The 24,340-nt window shown below is 35.1% G+C and overlaps 1 protein-coding gene across 1 annotated transcript in view; it reads left to right on the top strand.

The window, feature by feature from the left end:
• Positions 1-24,340, top strand: part of TTBK2 (tau tubulin kinase 2) — an 89,342-nt gene that overhangs the window by 27,750 nt on the left and 37,252 nt on the right. The window contains exons 3-6 of the mRNA XM_069858158.1: positions 2,092-2,239; positions 7,947-8,020; positions 9,049-9,189; positions 11,483-11,587. Of these exons, the coding sequence (XP_069714259.1) occupies positions 2,092-2,239; positions 7,947-8,020; positions 9,049-9,189; positions 11,483-11,587 (468 nt within the window). The remainder of the gene's footprint in view (positions 1-2,091; positions 2,240-7,946; positions 8,021-9,048; positions 9,190-11,482; positions 11,588-24,340) is intronic.

Genomic DNA, 24,340 nt, shown 5'->3' with positions numbered 1-24,340 from the left:
AAAACAAACCTTTCAGAGGCAGTTTTTTTCTCGGTCTGGCCCTTTCTTAAAGCTGGGAAATGAGGTTATATGATGATAAACTGCCAAAAGTTTGTCTAGGGGTGAGGATGGCTTTGTCTTCCCTTTTGCCCTCTCACCCTTTTCACTATGTGTTCCTGCTGTCACCATTGTGTTTGTACAATGCTGAAAATGAATGTGCTTATGCTGAAAATTACGGTCAGCTCAATGACTATGTTTAACTTCTGGAACCCTGTTAATAGCTTACAGCTTAGGCAAGATAATGGCATTACCAGACCACGAGGTGGATTGCAAAAGTACAGACTAAAATGGCCAAATTAGTCACGAAACTACATCTTTGAGATATACATAGATACATGCATGCTTTTTTTAAAAAAAAATATCTAAACGTATATATAAAATCTTGTTGCAGCTTGCTATTTTTGCCATTATCTAGATGACAGATCTCTTTTCTTTCTGTAAGGACTAGCACTCTGTTTATGTTGCATTTGCTAACAGCTAGCATGCCTATTAGAAAGAAAGGAACGTGAATTTACAGTCAACAGATGTTGCACTAAAGCAGATATTTAGGTGGGTTATTTCTGTGGGTCTGAAAACGTGGTGTGCTGTCTATCCTGTGCACCTTTTTAAACCTGGCAAAGAATTGGCCAGAAGTGAGTAATGCAGATAATGCTGTGTATCTTGGATCATATTTTCCTCATGTTAACAATGCTGAAGTAGTAGATGCTTGCAGTGGTGAACAGTCTTCAGGACAGAAAGTGCTTGATGAAATACCAAGTATTGTTGTAGTCGTACAGAATAAAAATTTCATTCAATATGACTTGAAACATGCAAGTAAAGAATATGAGTATTTTAACTGTTACCTTCTTCCTTATTTTTAGGGGCCTCAGCTACTTTAAAAATTGCTTTTCCTTCTCAGTCAGACGGCTGATTGTCTGCATTAGGAAACGTTCTATTTATTTTTCAGAATCTGAAGATAGGTCAGCATATTGCTGATCTCTAGATCCCCAGTATGTTTAGATGACATTTAATACAATGTAGTCATATAACCTTAGCAACTGTATATTTTCAAATGACATTTAGAAAACCATGGCAGCTCTTTCAAGGTAAAATATCATACAAATACAATATTGTGTGTTTCTTAGGGTAAGTTCTTCTTGTCTCCTTTTCTTTTTCTCAGCTTTACAGAGGTGGCTACAGGGGAGATCCCTGTATGAAAGTATTGCATGAAATAACATTGACATTTTTTATACTGAAAACCAGACAAATCTCTGTTCCCTGTGAATATTTAAAGCAGAGTGAAAGCACAACTATTTAATATTTGCTCTGAATGTCATGCAAACTAATTAATATGCCTGGAGCATTCCTTTTACCTCTTCCTAACACAGATAAAATTTTGTGTGTTACAAGTTTCTTTAGTATGTTTGTTAATAAGAATGATATTGCTGAACCTTAAGTAAATGTAACTAACATTTAAAATATATATTCAAAGATAATTTTAGGTATTTCTTCTTATTTATGATTTAGCTGTTGTGTGTAAGTTGGTGTATTTAATAGAAAATGCTGTCTCTTTTCAGTTTGTCCAAGGACTTTTACACCTTTAGTATTCAGTGTATGTATTTCTGAAAAACAGAAAAAGATTACATATTTTACAAATGTGACAGTGCATTTGTATTTGAAGGTCTCTGGGTAGTATGTGACTACCTGAGGAAAGATTTTATTCAGTGTGCTGGCTTTGGTGAAATTCATGCTGAGGATGCTAGTGCACTCTTCTGTTGTATTAAATAGTAGTTTGGTGCAGATGGCAATCAGGTGTATCAATTTGTTTTCCTAGGATTCTCTTCCAAAGTGTCATTAACCATACCTTTGTAGATTATTCAGTAGCTCTTCTATGTACTAAAGTATATGATCACGTCATTTTAAAATTGAATAGTAATTCAACAGTGTTCACTGTAGGGCAGGCAGTATGAAGAAGTATTCGTGTTTTTTCTTTGTTCTTTTTTGGTGTTGTTTCCTTTTTTTACTCTCACCTTTTTGAAATCTGGTTTTGTTCTTCTTCCTTTCCCTACACAGCTGAGGAAAATAGGAGGTGGAGGATTTGGAGAAATATACGATGCACTGGACTTGCTTACTCGGGAAAATGTTGCACTGAAGGTCGAATCAGCTCAGCAGCCAAAGCAAGTGCTGAAAATGGAAGTAGCTGTGTTGAAGAAATTGCAAGGTAGGGCAATTCTGGATATACCAGAAGTAGAATGGCAGTGTATCTTGTTAAAAACTCATTATAATATCTATTTAGTCATAATTTCAGTAAATATTTCCAATATTCTGCAGATTATTGATAAATAGTTGTTATAAGTGCAATAGAAGCTCTTTCAGCTTGTGAAAGTTTTGCTACAATGAAGCTTTTCTTTGAATCAGGACAAGATGAAAATAAAAAGAACAACAACAAGAAGAAATTGCTGTGAAACCTATGCTCAGCTGTACTTTATTCTAGATCCATATCTTCTCCTTACATTTTTTTGCTTTAGGCTTTGTTGTTGTTATTAGCTTTTTATTTCCTCTTCTAAGATGATCTCTTTTTTTTCTGTACTGTCTAGCACTGAATATTTGGAAGCCCTTCACATGGCATCCACAATAAGAATATTTGTATTTCTTTGCCTTTGCAAGTATTTCCAAGAATAATTATAATGTTGAAATGGGAGACATATTTCAAAAAACCCACACAAACAAATAAACCCCCAACTTTAAAATAGTGTAACTCACGGGGGGAAAAAAAAAAAAGACTGGCATATAAAGCTCTGAAATACTGCTAGGGTTCAGGTCCTTGGCCATTATGAATCACAGCTTTGATTAGTCACTTCAGCCTTTAAATACTTTGATGTCTGAAACTATCAATACAGAGAAATATGCAATGGCTTCTCTTCATTGCTTTTCATAATGTAAGATTAGAAAAAGAAAGTTTAGAGAACGACTTTTTTCTTTAAAAGAATTATTTTGAATCTGGAAGATTTTGATTAATACGCCCAATTTTTCCAGACTTATTGTTTGAATAAAACAAAATCTACGTGACACATGGTGCTGCCTAATCTGCTGTAAAGGTCACATTGAAACAGAAATTGACAGCCTCTATAGATTTAAGAGGGCAAGCATGTCACATGCTATAGTGTTAACAAACTATTCCCGTATTTAATTCTTTTTAAAGAATTTACCCAAACTTCTAGGATTCTATAGTTGAGCAAAGAGATTAAGGGACTCCATATTAGTTTTATTTGAATTTTACAGCTTCTAGTGTGGAAATGAATAGTAAATTTCAGTATTACTAATCATAAATTTACAAACCATTTGTTAGGGTTCTTGAAAGAAATTATCTTAAAGATAGTAAGTTTTGAATAAACAAATACTCTGTAACTCCTGGGTTTTTAAATGCTCAAAATTAATTTTTCATTTTTTTTTTCTACACACATGAGCTTGATTCTACTTTTAACAAGAAGCAGAGTCTTCAGAGTAATATAGATGAAGCAGCTAAAGTAATAAGGAAATCAGTGATAACTGAAATAAAATATGGGAATTTGGTAGCACTACAATGGAAATGTATTTATAAAAATATAGCTTTGTATATGACAGCATAACTGGAGTGCCTTATAACTTTCTACTATGAATTCCAGTGTAGTGAAGTTTGAATTAAGATGGTGCAAAATATTTTGGGGTTTTTTTTTAATAAAAGCTTTTATACTTTTTGAAATATTGTTGAAAACCAGAAATATTTCCTGAAATTATTAAAAAAATTTTTTTTAATACTTGCCATAGGGCCTTACAGAATTTACGGTTTTCTTATCAGTATTCCTTTGGTAGTGTAATTCCTTTAATGACCCAAGTCTTCCTGTGGAAGAGTCTCTGGTTCTCCTGAATCATGGGAAATGTTGTCTAGATGAAAAGGACAGAATAATGAAAGAGGTGAACAACAGATTCACTGAGGCAAATAAACCAACCAATATCCAATCCAAATATAGATATTTAATTTATTTATTTTCTCAATATTATTTCTCTGAGAAAACAATAAAGAGAAGTTTCAATATAACTGGAACCTTGATATTGTATGAGATCTTTAGTAGGAGCTCTTTTGACAACCCTCCTTATGAGACAAAAATAAATATTTTTCCTTAATTTTTACCTCTTCTTATTCTATTGCACAGTTTGAAAGAAAGGAAAAAAATCCTCAGTTCCATGATAGTAAACCTAGAGATGACCTGTAGTCATTTCTGTACAAAATACATATTACAGTGTAACTGTTCTGGTTTTAGATAGGGAAAATTGTAGATGGTCGGAAAAGTGACTATTAAGAGATGATTCAAGAGTGAACCTTTTGCATATGTTGGGATTTATAGTTTGCACTGATACCTGACTTTATTTTTACATACATATGTTTTTATTCATACTTAAAGGATTTTTTATTAAATAACATTATGGTAGAGATCATTTTATGTTTTACATAAAATCTTGGCTCCTGAGAGCCATTTCCATTAATTTTTCTACCTTCCCAAGTTTATAGTATGTAAGAGCTAAAAGTTTGAAGCAGAGAGAAAATAAAGAAAAATGGACAAAAATGGAAAAATGAAAATAACTTTCACATTGCTTTTTGAAGGATGTTTTTTACTAAATGCTTCATTCAACATGTAGAATTTTGTCTTATTTTTGACAAGTCTTCTTTCATACAGATACAGAGCAGGCGAAATTGCAAACAGTTCTTTTAGGGTATTTCTGTAACAACCTTCTAATTGCGTACATCCTCTGAGATCAACTTTTATCTTGTTCTTCTAGCCCTTTTTGGTATTTGTCTATATAGATATATGTATGTGTATAATTACTACCCTTTCCTCAAAGGGCTTATGTTCTCTTACTTTCAAGGTGTTCTGGTTACCTTGGGCATAAATCAGGAAAGAATCTATTAGTTGTGAAAATCCTTTTTCCAGCAAATATTTGGAAAGTTTGGTCTATGAATAGACAGTAAGCTGATTGTGTCTTTCAAAATTCTGTTGATGTGTGGATCTGAATTTTTTAAAAATATATATTTATTATAATTCCTGGGAAAATTATAAAGACATGGGCTTTTAGGAAAGAAATGAATAAACAGATTTAATATGTTTCCATCTAGCAAAACAGCTCTTCTAGTCTTTATACTAGAGCTGGGCACATTCTCAAGGTTATAAACATACTTTCGAGTGTTTCTAATATTATTTCACAAAACCCATGAAACTGAAATGAGAATAGCCGTTGGCAGAAAAGCAGGGATGTGCTATTTTTTGTTAATTTTGCTTTCAGAAATTTTGAAGATTAAGAGAGTGTTGTCATTCGTTGTGGGGGTGAAATGAGTCGTAACTCTGTAGGTATGCAGTAGAGTGAGGAATGAAAAACTTAAAAGAAACTCTTTTAAGACCCTGATCTAGCAGGACGTGCTTAAGTGTCTGAACAGTTGTATGACTTCTCTGTTAATTATGAAGGAAGAGTAAGTTCACCGATACAGCCATTTATTACAAGTTAGCCATCAGTTATCAGTTATCATCTTTGCTTTTTTATTCCCTGCCAATGATTCTATCTCCTAATTATTGTTGTCAGAACACTGATTAACTCTTTAAGCTCTGGGTTTTGTTTTGGTTTCGCTTTTTGTCTTAAAAGAAATCTGCTGCAACAGATGGTTGTTTTGTTTAATCTTGTTGTTAAGCCATCTGTTCCCACAGTCAGATGGGAAAGGGGAGATTTATCACATCTCACTCAGGGAAAGTGAAACTCAGTCAGTTGGTTTCTGTCTCACGCAGCCTTCTTCCTCACTCATTTAGAGCTTTCTAGGATAATTTAGTTATGAGATGCATCTGGTGTAGGCTGAAAAGACAGCTGTAGTGATACACTGCAGCCTGCGTAACGGCATGTAGGCTTCGTAACCTCCTTGGAAAGCTTTTCAAGAGCATGGTTCATAGAATCATAGAATAGTTAGGGTTGGAAGGGACCTTAAAGATCATCTAGTTCCAACCCCTCTGCCATGGGCAGGGACATCCCACTAGATCAGGTTACCCAAGGCCCCATCCACAGTTGTTCACTGCAGCCTGTTACCATCTTCTTCTCCATATGCTCCCCAGTCACATGGCTCACAGGTGTGAGAAAATACTATTTTCTCACTGAGGAAAAAGGAACTGAAGGTATCTGCAAAGGTGTAGTATGTATGTATGGCCCCACTGGAGTGGCAGACGATCACACTATTTGAATAAGGTGTCCAGGCCCTACCTCTGTCCTTTTTTGCTTCCTCAGATTTTTATAGAATTTAGTTGCCAGAGGATTTACCAGACAGTTGGAGTTGCTGTTCCACTTAGAGTGGGGTTTCTCTGACCAAACTGAGTTTTGGATGGTTACTGAATTTGTCAGATGAAATATGACTGAAGATGTTCCTTCAGCATCCCCACCGTGGCTGTAAAATGAATCATAAATATTTGAGATGAGACTTCATTAACTGGAAACTGCAGCAATGAATGTACAAAATTTCATCTTGACAAATTTGCTGCAAATCATGTTTCTTCATAAAATTATACTGTCTCTAATATTGCCTGTCTTACTTAAACAAATGGGTGGAAGGAAACGTTGGAGGGGAAGAAGTGATACTTACATTTTAGCACTTACCTATTTGCAGAAGTTGCAGTGATTTGTTTTAAAATAATTCTTTTCAAATATATTATTTTGATGAATCTTGTACCATTTTCTTTGTTTAAATTATTTTAATTTTATGTAGCAGAGAGCTTCCAGAGGAAGTAATAAACAGGCAACCACTATTCTGTCAAGCGAAGTGAGACTATTCAGATGCTGTAAGGACAAGTCTTAGAGGTTTGATGGAACTGTGAATGCAGCATTAACAATAAGTTCTCCCAGATCTATAGCAATAATGGTGCTTTGAAAGCAGTAATGTTTTTCAACTTTTTAATTGCTTTTGATCTATCACTTTTTTTTTCCCAATTTATAACATCTTGGTAATCGTAAGGGTAAAGGAAATTAATGAAAGAAACCTTAGGACACACACATTTTATATAGCTTTAGCAGACACTTGCAACCATCAGCTTTCTCTTGGCTACCAGAGGGGCTTAAACCCTCCAGTTCCTCTTCTGTCATAGAGTGGAGTTATAAGGAGTCCTAGCTTCTCTCCAAGTCAATGAACACAGATACTAGAATGACAATGAGGTTGCATTCCCCTTTTCTTTCTCTTCTACAGTAGGTGGTTTGCGTTTTTCTCTATTTAACTGGGGAATCTTATGCTTTGACTTGCAACTGCAGGATTTTTGATCAGCTGCCTTCTCCTTCACAGTTTGCAGCTAGGAGAGAAGGAGGCTTTAAAGAAAACTGTCTTAAACCAAACGGTGATTTTTTTTTTTCCTAACTACTACAACTATTTTATCTCTGATTCAGTGTACCTTTGTCTTTTGTAGATAAACAGCAAAGATCATATTCTAGAAGAGATATCCATAAATCCTATTAGTTGAATAACACTTTTAAAGTTTTTTAATACAAAAGATGACTTGCAGGTAACTCCTACTGTTTTCTTTCATTGTGGCAGCTGCAGCTCATAAGAAAAAGAGGAATGGTGACTAGGAATATGGTGTATAACAATCCATCCACTGTGCAAGAAGATAACATTTTCCCAATCCAAAGTGCCTCAAAGCTGTGGACATTTAGTCATGTTGCCACACATCTTTTCTTATGGAAGAGTGATAGCTTTGGTAGAGCTGCGTATTTTATGGTATAGAACTGACATTGATTTTACAGCTGTTGAACTTTGGGGGTGGGGGACTTAGTTTATTAAAGATCTCTAATGAGATCTAACTCTTTTCCAGTAATTTGCTAGGTATTTAAAGGAATAAACCACAGGCTAATTTGGCTTCTTTTTCTCTCAGGAAAAGATCATGTCTGTAGGTTCATTGGATGTGGAAGGAATGACAGATTTAACTATGTGGTCATGCAGTTACAGGTCAGTGTATCAAAAAGAGCTCTTGGTTTGTTTTTGTGTTTGATTTATTAGCCAAGCATATATGAAAATACCAATAAAATTTAAGAGGTTGACAAGTTTAAAAAAAACCGTCAAAGATCATGAACACATGGACATGAGCAAACCTAAATTGGGCATATCCTTATATCTTTATCCTTTGATATCCTTTCCATAATTCTCTCAGAAAGGATAAAGTTTGCATCCTCAGAAAGACCTGACTATTGAAAGTATGAACTGGGATGTCTTTTGAGATAGTTCACATTCCTTTGAAGTCTTCACTTGAAAATAGTCTAAAATATAATGTATTTGTCTGCATATTGTATACGCTTTGCAAGTAAAAGAAAGCACTTAGTTCCCTTTTTGGAAAGGCTTGTTCCTGTGAAAAGGGATAAAATGACTTGATTACACTTAGCTTAACGTATGGGATTATTGTCTTTTATTGTCTTGGGGAATATGAATACTGGGAAAAGAAATGTACTCTAGCACATAGTGTTGGTCATCTGTTATTTTGACAGACCAGCAGTTCTGTGATATCACAGAGATGTGTTTTGTGCACAGTATATTTTTCATCTGTTTGGTTAAGTCATCTAAGATAATACTGTAAAATTAAATAAACTACGTACGTTTCAAAGAGATGAGTGTAAGGAAGTCTTTGTGAGCATTTTCTCAGAGGCCTTTTTTCAGATATAACACAGGTACAACATTAACTAATAGCGCATGCATTAGTCTTATAATAGAGATTACTTTGGCCTATGTTATTTAAGGCTAGGAAGATACTAAGATTCATATTTGCAGAAATGTATTTTGTATTTTATATTTAATATTGGAGATACTTGGGGACATGGACTCATTGCATTTCAGTGAGGTGTTTTATCCTTGAATATGAAAATAAGTAGTGACAGCATTCCATGGTTAACTATGACCAGCTAAAGAAGTAGAAAGACTTTATGCTGTCTGCGAGTTTTGGTGTAAGTATTCTTTTTATGAAAGAGTCCTTTCAATTTGATCAGGGTCGGAACTTGGCAGACCTGCGTCGGAGCCAGTCTCGAGGAACATTCACCATTAGTACCACTCTGCGGCTTGGGAAGCAGATTTTGGAATCTATTGAAAGTATTCATTCTGTGGGATTCTTACACAGAGACATAAAACCGGTAAGTCTGCCCATTAAATCAAAACAGACAAGTAATATATGGTCATTACGATGGCTGTGTAAATAAGAATAGGCTCTATACTAGATGCTAAAATGAAAAAAAATGAGAAGAGTCATAAACTGAAATGTTTGTCACATAGGGCAGGTTTTTTTTCTATTAATTAATAGTGGATTACATCAACAGTAACTTTAGTCTTTGTCATCATTGTCTCCGGTTACTTAGGCCTGCTTGCAATTTTCTGTAGTTCAAACTTCCAGTTCTCATCTGTATCATCATGTGATAAAGAGTATTTGCTATGAGATATGACATGATGAATTTGGCTAATGGCAATTAGTATTTTCACACAATAAATTTAAGAGAATAGATGCTAGCTGTAGGGTGTATTTATAAGCTCTTTAATAGCAGTTTTTTTGTATTTAACATATTTATAACAAACAAGGAAAGAAAAGGCAGATAGTAAGAGAAAACTATTCACTTGTTTTATTGTGCAATTCTAAGGGAATGAGCGTTTTCAGAATGTCATGTGGACAATGCCTTCCTGATAGCATCAGGCTTTTGCTATTATTATTTTCTTCTGTTTTAATTTGAATTTATTCCTGAAATTACATCATCTATTTTTAATATTGCTTCATAATAAAAATCTTATTAGAATGCGGAACTTAAAATTTGTAAAGAGAGAAAATAAGCAGATTTTATATTTTCTAATAGATGCAAATATGACTGCTAATGTCTAGCATATGTAGCTAAATTTCCTGTTATCTGAATGATGTTTGCATAAAACCTCTGGTAAGTTTCTGTGTATTTCTGTCACTTCTCCCTTGCAACTTTTTATGAAACTCGTATTCTCCCTGACCTGCCCCTAAGACTTCATTTAATAGTGAAAGGACTCAGAGGCAGTGAATGTCAAGTGAAATAGGTGAGAAGTTAGCTGGAGCGCAAAATTTTAATGGTGTAAACAAGTTTTGAATGGGAAATATGTTCCTGGCAGGATGTATTTGGGTCATCTTGTTATCTAGCTGTATCTTGGAGTCCATGGGCTCGAATAGAATAGAAATGGAGAATGTTGTTAAGGGATGAAAAAACCCAGAAAATTAAACGTTGAACCAGCATTAACAGCAGGGTGAGGGATTATAGTAGGTTCATAAAAGAGAGAATTTGTCTTCTGCTTTAGGAGTTATGTTCAGACTTACAAATGCACAAGAAGGCACAATTGCTTTCTAGCAAATAGTTCTCCTAGCTTGAAAACCAAGTCCATTTTATCTTTTATTATATATCTTCTAGACAGATTAAGCTAAAAGCAAGCTTTGTGTTGAGCTGAAACCTTGAAATCCTTGGTTGGTTACTTGCCTCACGTGATGAATTAGGCAATGCTGAATTTCTGTTCTAATTAAAAATAACGTTGATCACACTCATTTCAGTTCACAGTTTCGATTGCTTTTTACCCTCAGCCTTTGACATTGAAGCAGTGGTAAATTTCAGATTCATTTAGAACAGTGCTGCTGTTTCACTTAATGGAAAAAGAAAAGTATTTTTTCTAGAGTTAATAGTGTTAAGCTTCCAGCTTGCTCAGATGTAGTTCCAATTCCATTTCACAAAACTTGGTTTTAGTTTTATCTTTTTTTTACCACGTAATCCATTTTAAATGGATTTGGTGGGGAAGAGACTTGAACCAATTCAACCAGCATGTTCAAATATCATAAATGAGCAGAGTTCAAGAATTTTCTTAAAAGAATTAACATTTCATAGGGGAAAATTATTTCATAACATAGGGGTAAATAAGAAAATTTACTGAAGCCTTGCAGAATTATTTACCTCCATAACTCCTCACTGACTTTCCAGCCCTTACTGTTTTTTTTGGTTTGTTTGTTTGTTTTAAACCTGGTTGGTCCCCCTCCCATGAAAACTAAAAGGCAGTTTACACCCCTTATTCTGTATTCTGCATGTATATGAGTGCATTTGTTTAGATGAACTTGTTAGCCCCTAGACTGGTAGTTTTTTGAAATGTCCAAAATATGTGAGTGGGTGACATGATTGGAAATTTCTTGTTACAAATTAATATATTCTAAATGACAAAGTAGGGTGCTATTCAGATACCCTGAGTTGGATGTCTGATTCTCTTTACAGAGTTTTCTTCAAACTTAACAGGAGCTTAGAGGAACTGAAAATATGGAAGGAAGGATAGAGAAGTAGAGTGTGTATTTTGCTATGTTTGTGTTACTGCATTAACACACACACATATTGGAATGTGTGTGTTTATATCTATATATTTATCTGTGTTCGTTTTTCTTCCTAGTCTAACTTCGCAATGGGACGTTTTCCTAGTACCTGTAGGAAGTGCTATATGCTGGATTTTGGCTTGGCACGGCAATTTACCAACTCATGTGGAGATGTCAGACCAGTAAGAGTTTTTCACAGTTGTCAATTTGGTTAATTGAATGTGGTGATAATGTGAATGTGAAAAAGACAGCAGTCTTTTCTGGAGAAGTATACCGAACTTACACTGAACTGATAACTGATATAAACTTGACAAACATCATCCCAGATCAGAAATGCCATGTGATTGGTTGATTATATTTAAAGATGGGCAGTTGAGAATGAATCAGGTAGATGTAGTCTATGATTTCTTTGGATGATCTATCGTTATATTTGGAAAATCAAGCAACAAATATGTTTTCATTAAGTATTAGAGTAATACACCAGAGCTGAAGTTTACTTGATATTATATATTGCAATGAAAATAAAAAAGCTGTGTAGGAGAAAAATATCAAACACTAAACTGAATGAGAAAGTCTGAATAATTAAAACCATAATAGTACACTAATTATAACATATATCAGAAAATGGTTTAAGTGTAGTTACTGTATTCCCATGTGATGCAGTCTGAAAATAATTTTAGATAAGAGTGTATCAATGAGGACATTACCATTTTAAGTACAGTAGAGCCTCCCTAATTCACTGGCAGGCAGTCTTTTTGTTAATTTCAAAGTCTGAAAATGAGCAAGTCAGTGGTACATGGTGATGTTTTAAAGAAACTTGTTTTCTTTATTAAGCTAGTTTAGGTTACATTTTGATGGTAACACTGAATAATGTACTAGTCAATATTGTGTAGCATATTTATTCATATGATTCAACTTGAGTGGTAGAAGCCATCTCTACAGGATCTTAGTTTTCCTAAGAAGTTGGAAAAGCGGCAAATTTTTGTGTGCAATTTATGAGGTATGTGAATTAGTAAGGTGAATTAGTGGGGTTCTGCTGTACTCTGTTCCTTCAGCCGTAATGCTGGACACTGCAATGAAAGCAAAGAACAGGGGAGATCAACAGAGTGGCTGCTGCTGTTGGAAAGGTGAACTAAACATTTTAAGTAGTTTACAATTTTATTTCTCAGTGTTCTTGTATGTTTGGCTGTTTATAATGTTTTTCTGACTGACCTGTAATTTCAAAGAGAAAACAATTCCTAAGTTTCTGGAATTTCTATATAGAAACACAACAGTGATAGTATTTTCAGGAAAAATAGGTGATAAGAACAGAAAAATTAATACTTCTGCTTTTCTTTATTTTCTAAGAACTCAGCTCCTGCCTTTTGATTTTTCATTGCAGTGCCCTACAATGGAATTGAAGTAATTCTTCCATTTAAGCTCTTCAGATTTTTCTGACAGTATAATCCCTGGCAGTGGCAGTGAAGGAAAAGAAAGGCAGTAGTTTTATTTGTACTTAAGTGAGAAATGGCTTTTTTATAGATAACAACCATACTGTTGGTCTTGCTTACTAATAAAATTTATTAATATTTTCATTAAATGTGCTGTGTGCTTCTCCTTAAGGCTATCCTTCTTCTAAACTTCATTAGATTTCTTCAGCAAATACTGCAAATAAGCTGGAACAGTGTAAAAGCATGTTCTCCAAAAAACATAGTACTCTATTGGTAAGAACCTGTTCCTTAGTTAAGGTTGTTTATTAGTTTTTTATGATAAGACTAACTTTATATATATATATGACTTCCACAGAAAGAATCCAGTCCCATTGAGATTTTACATATCATCCCAGAGTCCTTGAATTTCCACTGTGTATTCTATAAGAATCAGCAGAGAAGTTTTGGAAATTATAGTATCAGGTTTTAGTCCTTTGACAGCTTCGTATTTCCCTCAACATTAAGGAATTCCTCGTGGCCATAAATCTGTTAGTTTAGCTCAAAAAGACAGAGGAGACTTATATGGATACTTCTAAAACCAGAGAAGTTTGACAGGACTGTATTTCCCTCCAGAAATCATTGGCGAGCACCACTGGCTAGTATTCCAACAGGTGAAGATAAAAAAGTCAAGTTAGCTTCAAGACTGGTAGAGAAGAAAGGTGTTATGTACTTTTGTGACAAAATGCAACTTAGACTGGCAAGGAGGTTGAAACCAAAAGGCAATTACAAGTATAAATTATCATCACTTTAATAGTATAATTCTTGTTGTTAATATATGTAGTATTCACTTGGCTGAGGTTCACACAAGAAGAGGTCCTTATGGTGAGGAAGACTGCTTTATTTTGTGAAATCAGATGAAGAAGCACAGAGGAAATAAGAAATTTATCAAACCATTAAGCTACCCAACATTAGATTAAATTTCAGTACGTTGTAACAAGACATGAGGATTGTAGCAGTTTCATATGGCCTCAGTGTGATAAGGTGTTCTTGTTTCAGATCTGTTGTAAAAAGAGGAATTTTAAAAAGTGAAATTGGGAATCCATGGATTTATTCCAGTATTTGGCTGAAGAAGTTGTTGGTGGCTACTGGTTCAACCATCCATTCAAACCCTTCTGCATTTCTCTTAAGCTTGTACTTATTCTAGTCTGAATCTTTTCTTTTCTCTCCTCTCTGGTCTCCTTTCTGCATCCACCTCCTCATGTTGCTTTGCTTCCAGTCAGACTAATTTCTCTTCTTGCTGTTTTGGTGCCCACTGGAATAATACAATGCAACCAAGTGGAATTTTCTTGGTCCTCCTTTTCTTTTCCTTGCACTACAATGAAACTTGAAAGCATTTAGGAGTGAGAGAAAAGAAATTCAGACTGTTGCAGCTCTGGATTTAATTATGCCTGATGACAGACAGAGCATTTGAAGAGTTTAGATGCCCGATTCAAACAAAGCTATATTGAGTTTGTGTGAAATTTAGTTTTTCAAAAGCGCAGGCATAGTCAGTTTTGGTTGGCTAGTAGAATATTCCTTGACAGCATCGTGGTTCACACTGTAATTCCTTCTTCTTTGTCTTCATTCCAAAGCATACTGGAGATAGAGGCTTCCTATGAATTATTGTGAGGGTTAATAAAAACACCCAAACATTTGTTTCAGCTGCATTCAAGATCAACTTGAAATGATTTTCTGAATTAAAAGCAAGCAGCTACAACAAAAGTCATCTGACATGAAGAATTTAATCTTAAATTGGTATTATGCAGAAAGTTTCAAGCAGCTGATCCCCTCCCCTCCCCTCCCTCTCCCTCTCCCTCTCCCTCTCCCTCTCCCTCTCCCTCTCCCTCTCCCTCTCCCTCTCCCTCTCCCTCTCCCCCTCCCCCTCCCCCTCCCCCTCCCCCTCCCCCTCCCCCTCCCTCTCCCCCTCCCCCTCCCTCTCCCCCTCCCCCTCCCTCTCCCTCTCCCTCTCCCTCTCCCTCTCCCTAAACCTGCATCTACATAGTTTCTGCCTCTTTGTCTTCCTTATCTGACTTTCCTCTGGCTTCAGCTTCTCTCATGATTTAGTATCAAGTCTTCTTTTTTCAGCATATCCCTCTATAGTTGTACATTCCCTCCTTTTCCTCTTTATCTTCAGATAGCCTCATTCATAAGCACATTTTTTATCTCTAAGCACATGATTCACATTCATGATATTCCTATTCCAGCTTCTGTTCAAGCTAAAACTGTCTCTCTAGTATCTTTGTGAATATCTTACAATGAACTCGACCTCAATAGGCTCTTAGTTGCCTTGCCTCTGTGCCAACCACTCAGAGCTACTTCTCTTCCTGATTGTTGCCTGCACCAAGGCTTACTGGCAGTTTTGACTTTGCATGTCTACATCCAGTCTGTGTATATATCCTGACACTGTTCTGTATAAAATCCATGTACATTCATATATAGGTATGATGGGGAGGGGTTGTTGGTGTTTTTTGTTTATTTTTCCTGTCACAAACCAAAGTTCTTGTGTAGACTCACCATCTCCTGACTTGACTTACAGTATTCTTTTTCTGGTTTGATGAATACAAGGTTTTTGCCTTGACAAACACCAAAATTCAGGGGCCTACTACAGGCACAATTTATGTGATTTGGTTTATGTTCCCCTTCCAAAGTGCATCAGACAAGCTACTTATTTTCAGTTTTAAGGCTGTTAAGGATCTCCACCCACACAACCTAGTATCTTTCATTCACAGTAAGGATAAGGAACAGTAAAGATGGTGACCTGCCTCCATTACCTAATTCTAGATTTTTACAGAAAGGAACTTCATTCTTTATTTCAGACTGTTCTGTGTGTTGGAAGGGAGATTCCTATAACCACCCAAAACCTCACTGTTTTCTTAAAAAGCACTGTTTGGAAATGAAACTGGAGAAGTATCATTGTTTTCCAGAGGAGATGAAAATAATTTTGATCCTTAAACCTTCAAATGTAGTCTGTTATGACTGCAATTATTACTTAAGGTTTAAATGGAAGGCATGCTTAACAGCAAATAGCAGAATTTAGTGCGAATATGTATACTCATGTTTCTCTTCCCACATTGCCAGCTGAAATAGACTTTTTCGTCTAATTCTCTCCGCAGAACTATACAATTTCTTCCTCTTAACAATATCAGAACTCCTTTCCAGAAAACAACGAAATAGTACATCTCCAGTATATTTCCCAAATATTTTAGTTGTAGCTGTCTTTCTTCCCTTCCCTTCAAAGAGAATGCAGATTTCTAAGTCTTTGCACATTGACTGTATAATTAGTAATCTGTTGTAAAATTGGTAAAAAGGGATAGAATTGGTTATAAATGCAATACAGCAACTATTAGAGAAGGTCTAATCTTTTCTGATATTCCATAATCATTATCTGGACTGTAACTTAAAACTCAGTGATTCCCTTTAGGGAAACATCACCCTTCTTTACTTAAAGAGGAGTAAGAGTCCAGTTCAGGGAAGAAGTATTTTGCGAAATGAATTTACGTTGTGAAAATGTTTGTGTTCAAGCTTTATTAGACTGCCCCAGCGTCTGCACATACGGGGATAGATCTAGAATTAAATTCTTGAATGGAAGTTTATAAAGAAACACTTACTGGTGGGAGGAGCATTGTCTGGTGATGGAAAAGCTTGGGAGAGAGGAAAGTGTGTGTGTGAAGGGGAACAAAAAATGCTGGGAATGATGTAGGCTGTTAAAAGAAGGAAGAAGGAAACAAGGGCAGGGGAATAAATTGTTGGAGTGGTAAACAATACATGAATTAATAGTGTAGATAAGAATTGATTACTGCAAAGCAGAGTAAATAGAATTTAATTGTGTGGAGACTCTCTCTAATCATCAGTCAGATTCACTTACTATGATGAAAATTTAGTATATTTATGAGATTCATAGTCTACTGTTTATTGCTTTTTGAGAGTGTTGTTACAAGAGTTACTTTATCTACCTTTTTGTTTTCCATTGTCCTAGTCAAGCTGAAGTAAGTAGAATTCACATCTGGTTTTTCTAAAGTCAAGGAATATGTGAGTCTTTCTGAATGTAAACCTAACTTCCTAGAGCCTTCAATTTACATGTATCTATTTACATGGTGATAATAGGAAGTCAAGGTGTCAGCTGTGGTACAGAAACAGAAAACCTTGAAGGGCAAAATCTGAAGGGCATTTGTATTGTTAACATCATCAGTACTCCAGATAGCTCTTGGGCAGTTGTCATCACTTCTGTTTTAAAGTGAATGTTAACCACAACTGTTCTTTGAGGTACTATTAAATTTAATACAAAGAAAGCAGATAAAAGAAAAAAACAAGCCACTAGTCTTTGCTCTTAAACAGATTAACCTTTAAAAATGAGATTGAGATCATAATTCTTTAAAAATCTATAAATTCAACCATCCTGTATTATCACAGGCCTGAGTTTTGTAGTTGCATATTTATATGGACTTCAAGTTACAAATAACTGAATTGTATTTGTTTTACAAAGAATGTGGTGTATACAAGCTGAGCTGACAAAGCAGGGGAAAAAACACAACTGAAAAGCTGTCTGTATAATGGTGGTGTTTAGCCAAAACCTTTTTAACTAAAAAACTTGTGTTTTTCTAATATACAGTTCTCACTGGCATGACAGCCTAAAGAATTATTCAAATTAACAGTCAGTCTCCCAGGTCTGATGATCTGGACTCAGCGAAGATGAATGAAGGAGAAAGCACCAAATTGGGCAAAAAGTTTAGTTTGGAATGTGGGCTTCCTCTTTCAGAGTATCCTAACTAGTTGGTTAAAGGTGTTCTGAGGAGATTCTACTCTGTCAATGGAAGAGTTACCCTGTGACTGCTTTGCCCCCATTCCCACCTTTCTCCTGCCCTTCCCAGTGACTAGATTTTAGGTCATTCTTCAGTTGTTCTTTGAACAAAATGAAGAGTTGCAACAGAGTTCTCACCCTCATAGGTTTGTTTAGCACGACCTTAATTTCAAGTGTCTGAACTTTACTGTATTTATTTGAAATGGGTAAAAAAATCAAAATCACATTCTCTTAACATACATTAAGGAGGTTACAGTATTTTAGATGTAAGTTGCTAGATTTTTTTTGTTTTTACCTGGAAATCTGAAATCTTAAACCTTACCGAGCTGGGAATTCCTTATTTTAGCACAACTGGGAAGTGTAGCACTATTTTTTTCTCGTATGTTTTTCATTAAAGGAGTCACAAAACTCTTACTGTAAATATTAACAAAAGTATTCTAATCCAAAGGAGGGAGAGTATCCAACCAAATTTTTTGAGGAGTTCCTCATGCTCTTTACTGGTGACCTTCAGTAACAAATTTATCTCTGACTCCTGCTAAAGCACAAGATACTCCAGCTGCTGACTCTTAGAAAAATGCAGTGGAAGCAATTGTGAATGCAAATGTTTAGATCTTTTTATTGTCTAGGGAAGCAGTTACAAACCTGTTCACATAGAACGATGGACATGTTAGTCGGGTGCTTATGTACAAAATCAGATAAGTGCTGCTTGCCTCTGTTCAGTGCCCTCAGGTTCTGAAGATGTTCCAGCAAATGAGTTTTTATCTTCCAATTTCACTTTAGGATGATGGATGGGGTCCTGGAAATGTAGTTTAAGAAGCTGAATTCCTTAAAAAAAAAAAAAATCCAAACCAAAACCGTATCACTTAAAATGACACCACTAGCCTTCTGCCCAGAGTGCAGCACAGAAATGTGTTGGTACATATCAAAGCAGAGTATTAAATAAATTTGACAGTTTTTGAAGTCAATTGTTCTTCAGTTAAATACAGGGATTGAAGGCATAAGTTTCTTGTATGTTCGTTATTTTATTTTGTGTTTTACTTCATGAAAATTTGGGAATGGTTATGCATGTGAATTGCATAGCATTGCTTCCTTTTAATATTCTGAATTGTCTTGATTGCTGAGGAGGACTAGAGAATATTTCTGTTTTATTCTGCCTTACCTCCTGTCATCTTGGCAGGAGAACTGCAGACTGTTTATGTCTGTATTTACAGTAGAACATGATTTTTGTGGTACTGAGGGAGGGGAAGCTATATCCATTAAATACTTTTTATAATAGGCAGAAAATTGGGATAATTTCGAGAACTAAAGGAGAAATGGTGAAGCTACACTGTTGTAAGAAAAGATCACTGCACATCTTTACCCCTTGAAGGTAACTTAGACCCACAGACTGCTTAGAGATGGATTGCTTATACGTGCTCCTTAGTCTACTTTTCAAGTAAATGCTGTTATAGCCGGATCAGCAAGCACTGATATTACGTAAAGAAAAAAGTCTCAGTAGTGGTCCACAGATAGTACTGAGTAAAACTGGTACAGTTTTCTTTATTTGCCCTGGTGCCACTGATGATATAGAATTTGTGTCAGTAACTACTCCTGAATAATAAGTTGACTGAACGTATTTATTATAAATAAAAGTCTATGTATTGGAAGTTGTTCAAGAGTAGTTACCGAACATTGCATTTGGATTAAAATTTTGATTAAATTGAAACCGCATTTTAAAATTAAATGGTTTGCAGCACTTTGGTCAACTCCAGAAAACCATGAAACTTGCCAGTCTTTGCTTTTATTTAAGAGGCAGGAAGATACATTTTATTGGGTTGGTTTTGTGTTTAATCACCAGTTTTCATAAAACTTGCAGGAACTGAAAGTCTTTGAGAGCTTTGAGTCATATTTGTTTGAAATAAAACCTGCTATAGTGACAAGCTGGATGGTTTGGTCCAGTAAAAATTGTTTCCTGGTGAAAATATAAGCTAACCACAATCAAAATAGAAACTTTAATTTCTAAATTCTCCACTGAGTTATGAAAAATTATTTTGAGTAGTTTAAAAGAAGAGAAGGTAAGTCTGTTATTTTATGTACTTTAGCTTGCTTGAGACCTTTTGCTTCTCGTTTTTCTCTGAAAGTCTACTACTGGACTGAGGCAACTCTTTAGTGTATGGTGTTCTTATAATAAATACTAAACACAATATATACATAATAAAAATTAAGATCTTGATTCTCCAGTCTGCTAAGAGCACAAGACTTCCCATAATGCAGACCAAGCACAAAAGTTTTACTTAAGGTGACAAGCAAAACAATATTCTTGCTCTCTGGGGAAATTCACTGCCAATGCATTAGTTGATTTACAGTAGATGGTTTACATTAGCTTCCTCTTACAGTAATCTCTGCTTCACCTCCTAGTATAATAATAAGAAGAAAGATTGCACAGGGCATACACATGGCAGATTTAGCCTGTGTAGTTTTTCACTGCAGTAAATTCATGTTTGTGATAGACACTTCGTAGGTTGTTACCACCTCCAGCCCACCAGACTTTTTATCTGCTCATGAATCAGCTTTGGAACGATTGCCATTTTCAGCTAGAGCATCACGTTGGCTAAGTAAATTGAAAACTCAGGAGCTGGTTCTTGCATCAAATATTGCTGTCTTGGAGATGGGAATGCTCTTTATAGCACAGGCAGTTGGAGTTAAATTTTCATTTGTCAACACGTCTGTTAGAACCCACAATTGTAAAATTCAATTGTACTGTTAGATGTTAACTTGGCTTCTTATCCAGCTTCTGCTGGAATAGGAAGCACAGGATCAGACAGCTGCAATCGATTTTGGAAGTTACAACTTCTGTTTAGGTAGATCTGAGTCCAAATAATGTATCATACTGACAACTGGTAGAAGATAGGTCAATAAACAGTTCTAAGTGCAAGTACTCTGTTATTAGTGTCTTATGTTTTTTATATAGAACTAAAAGCGTGGATTTGAAGAACTGTATATACAGTGAAAACTAATTGAGATTTATAATATATTGTAATGGCAATTGTATTTCAACTGCTTGATATTTTCCTCACCCAGATGATTCCAGATTTTTTTATCTACTTTAAACTGGTGCTACACATTAAAGTAGATTGCAAAGCCTATATCCACAAAAATTGGGGGATGGGAATGTGAATTGTGAAAGCCATTTGGTATGAAAAAAACATTCCAAAGAACTGGAACCGCATATAGTTCCAATCCTAGAACCATATTCCTGTTGGGTAAAAGAACAAGGAAACTGACTTTTAAAGGGAAAAGATAAGAAAAGAGGATTCTGACTTTTAACGAAGGGAAACAGAGGGAACGTAGATGACTGCTTCCCTGCCCACCTCTTCATGTGCTTTAGAGCTCAGTTTTAGAAGCAGCATCGAGAAGGTGGGCTTCACTGCTTGAGCTGGTTTCTTAATCCAAAACCTGAAGACATTTAAGAATTCTCAGTCATTGCCTGACTGACAGAAAAAAACATGGGCTGTGCCAGATATAATGTAAAGAATCATTATTTGGTTTGGGTTTTTTTTAAGTTTATTATCTAGTTTCCATGACGGCAGTAAAAGCATAACTTCATATGCATGTATCTTCAAAGTAATTTATTTTAATAAACTTACATTTGAACAGTTTACTGATAAGTATCAAATTTGAGACCACACTGACTTCTAGATCACTGCTTGGGCTTTGAGTTAGTTTAGAAAAAAGTTCTTAGGTAAACTGATATGCACAAGTTACAGTTTTTTAGATTTGTGAAGTATCTAACTGTTGATTTTGAGGTGCTCTGTGTCAAATGTAAATATGGAAGAACTGTAGCCTTCTTAGAAATTTTATCTTTTATTCTAATAAAGGAACTAAATCATGTGATCTCTGTGGCTATTAACAGTAATTTAACACCTGGGTTTTAAGGCAAAGTTTTGTAGGAATTATTTTTCCTGCCAGACACTTGTCTCCAGAATCTAAGAACTCTTCACTGATTTTCCATATTGTTCCCATGCCAGTTTGAGAGTTGTCTATTTCAAAAGATTTCTTACTCTATCTGAAGAAAAAACATGATAATAATAGTTACCATAAATAAATAGAAATTAATACAAGCTAAATAAAGCAGTTAAATATGGAGGAGGTGTAGTATCCACTGCTGAGTGGACTGTTAGTGGATCCCTGCTGCTCCCAGTCTATGACTGATAAAAAAAACCAACCCACTAAATTTCGAGTTTATAAACAGGAGGATATTGGTTATAGCATTTGTCATGGAAAGGAAAATAGATGTGATCCATTTTAATCAAGGGCGTCACTGGAATTCACAGATGTGTTCAAATGTAGGATTCACAAGCTGTTTAGAGCAAATACCCCTTGCAGCTCTGTGCTCCAAAAATGCCATAGATTCTGTTGGGTGTCATCTCTAATGACCGTAAGAACTGGACCTATTAATCTTTTTTTCTCAACAAGGAGATCTACTTTGCTTTAAGGGAGCTCAATTGCTGTGGGAGCAGCTTTCTTAGATAAGATGTCTGGAACACAGTAATATAAACAATGTTTCTGCAAGACTCTACTTTTTTTTTTTCAGATGGTGGCAGGTGAGCTCAGGAAAAGGAAATTTGGAGAAATTGCTACTATTGCCTGTAATATTTCTCTTTTGGGCCACCATGAGATCCATAAAGGCCTCTGAAAGAGCTTCAGAAGTTTTGCAAATGCTTAGAAGTCTATATATTCTTTCCGAACTGGGCAAACTTGATTTGAGCTACTAGAGCCATCATGCATGTTGTTAGTGACTCAACAGAATTAATTTATTATTGTTGTGTGGCATTGTAATACCACTATTAAGTGGTGACCAGCTGCATTACTGAAAGATCCTTCATTGTGTCTTAAAACGTAACAGTTACATATGCTTTTAAGTCAGGTATATACAAACTACACGTTAAGGCAAGAGATTGTAAAAGGATTTGGGTATCCTTGCTAGGTTAAGGAATTAAGAATTCATTTTGTGATAAGCTCATATTTAGAAACAATACTCATGCTTTGTTTTTTCATGATTCTCTGATAACTGAAATCATCTTAGGGCAAATAATTTCGTAGTCATGTCTAAGGATGACAGTAGATTTTAACATTCAAGAGCAATTGAATACGTACACCATGAAATTCCTCATACAGACTTTCCCAGGACTGAATTAGAATGGGTGACAATTGTTAGTTTTTGTAAACTGAATGAGATAAGTTAGATTCCATATATAATTTCTAACTCACCTTTTATTTCATCGTCAAGCAGCTGGCATGTTTTTGTACTAGTTAAGAAGTAGAAATTGAAGATATTACCCTAGGAATAAAAGACTTGTTTCATCCTAGTTAACATATTTTTCATTATTCTCAGAAGAGTGGAAATATTTAACTTAGTGAAACTGAGTGTAGTCTGTCCTTTATAACGTTCAGATCGTAAGCATTTGGTTTCATGTTCTGAAACTTTATTTTGCTTGAATGCAAAATGTGTTCCAAGCACCATTTAAACTTTATGATAACGTGCAAGACTTAAGATGTAATATTGTCAGAGAACCTGCTCGTGCTAGAAGACATCATAGAAAATATTCTCTATCTTAACTAATACTGGTTCAGCTCTCATCATACCACTCTAGCAGGCATTGATTATATGGGCTATGAATCCGTTTTAAAGACGCTGCATCACCCTGCTGGATTTAATTGATAGGATAATGGCAGGTCCTGACATACTTAAAGAATAGATCTCTGTAGCATTTCTTGGTGGATAAGAAGAAATGATAACTCTCTCTATTATAGCTGGGGATAGACTGAAGTGTTTTACCTTAATAGGGTAATAATTTTGTATTGTGGTTATCTTTGTGTGAATCAATCCAGATGTTTCAATGTATTGAGCAAGACTTGTCAAATTCTTAAGAATTGTCATGAGTCTGGGGCAGGCAGACAGATCACCAATAATCCTTTAAGCACAAGTCAGGAGTGAGGAAGATAATTCAGGTTTCTCACATTCATTGTCAGAGAGAACAAAAAGAATTATTGATTGGGAAGATAAGACTGTGTAAAAGAAAGCAAATCTAGAGTTCTGGCAGTTCTATGCAGAGTGATTAATTAAGGGGGTAAAATTGATCTGTTGTAGTCAAAGTAATAACATCAGGGTTTTTTATATATATATATTTAACAATTGTAGATATGTAGTAATTATGGCTATTATAAATTATATCATTATTTTAAAAATATTTTATTTGAAGGTAAAGAAGAATGGGAAAATATATTCTGTGATTCACTTACAATCATGTAATGTTTAGAGTGACAGGGAGGGAAAGCTGATATTCAGAAACTAGAAAAGAAAGAAATATTTTTAAATGGTGCCTGTAGTGCAGCCCTCGCTATGTACTGCTCAGCCACGCTATTGGGACTTACCTGTGATTTTCCTTGCTTTTGGAATTTCTCAAAAAAATTGATAAGTTTAGTAGTTCAGAAAATAATTAGTGAATAGGTTGCTACCATGTTTCAGTAGAGTGCTGGTTGTCTGTTCATACATTGTTGTATTTTAGCAAAGTGGAAGAAATCATTAAGGTTTATGTCAGAATTTAGAAACTCAAACTTCTGATAGTTAAAGCAAAGAAATAATTTCATTATTGGAGGAAAAACAGAGGGAAAAAGAGGAGAAAAAAGAGAAATGAGAAAAAAAAGAA

The sequence above is a fragment of the Phaenicophaeus curvirostris genome, chromosome 5, assembly GCF_032191515.1.
Source record: "Phaenicophaeus curvirostris isolate KB17595 chromosome 5, BPBGC_Pcur_1.0, whole genome shotgun sequence".
Lineage (NCBI taxonomy): Eukaryota > Metazoa > Chordata > Aves > Cuculiformes > Cuculidae > Phaenicophaeus > Phaenicophaeus curvirostris.
The sequence above is the reverse complement of the archived record's forward strand: the minus strand, read 5'-3'. Positions and strand labels throughout refer to the sequence as shown.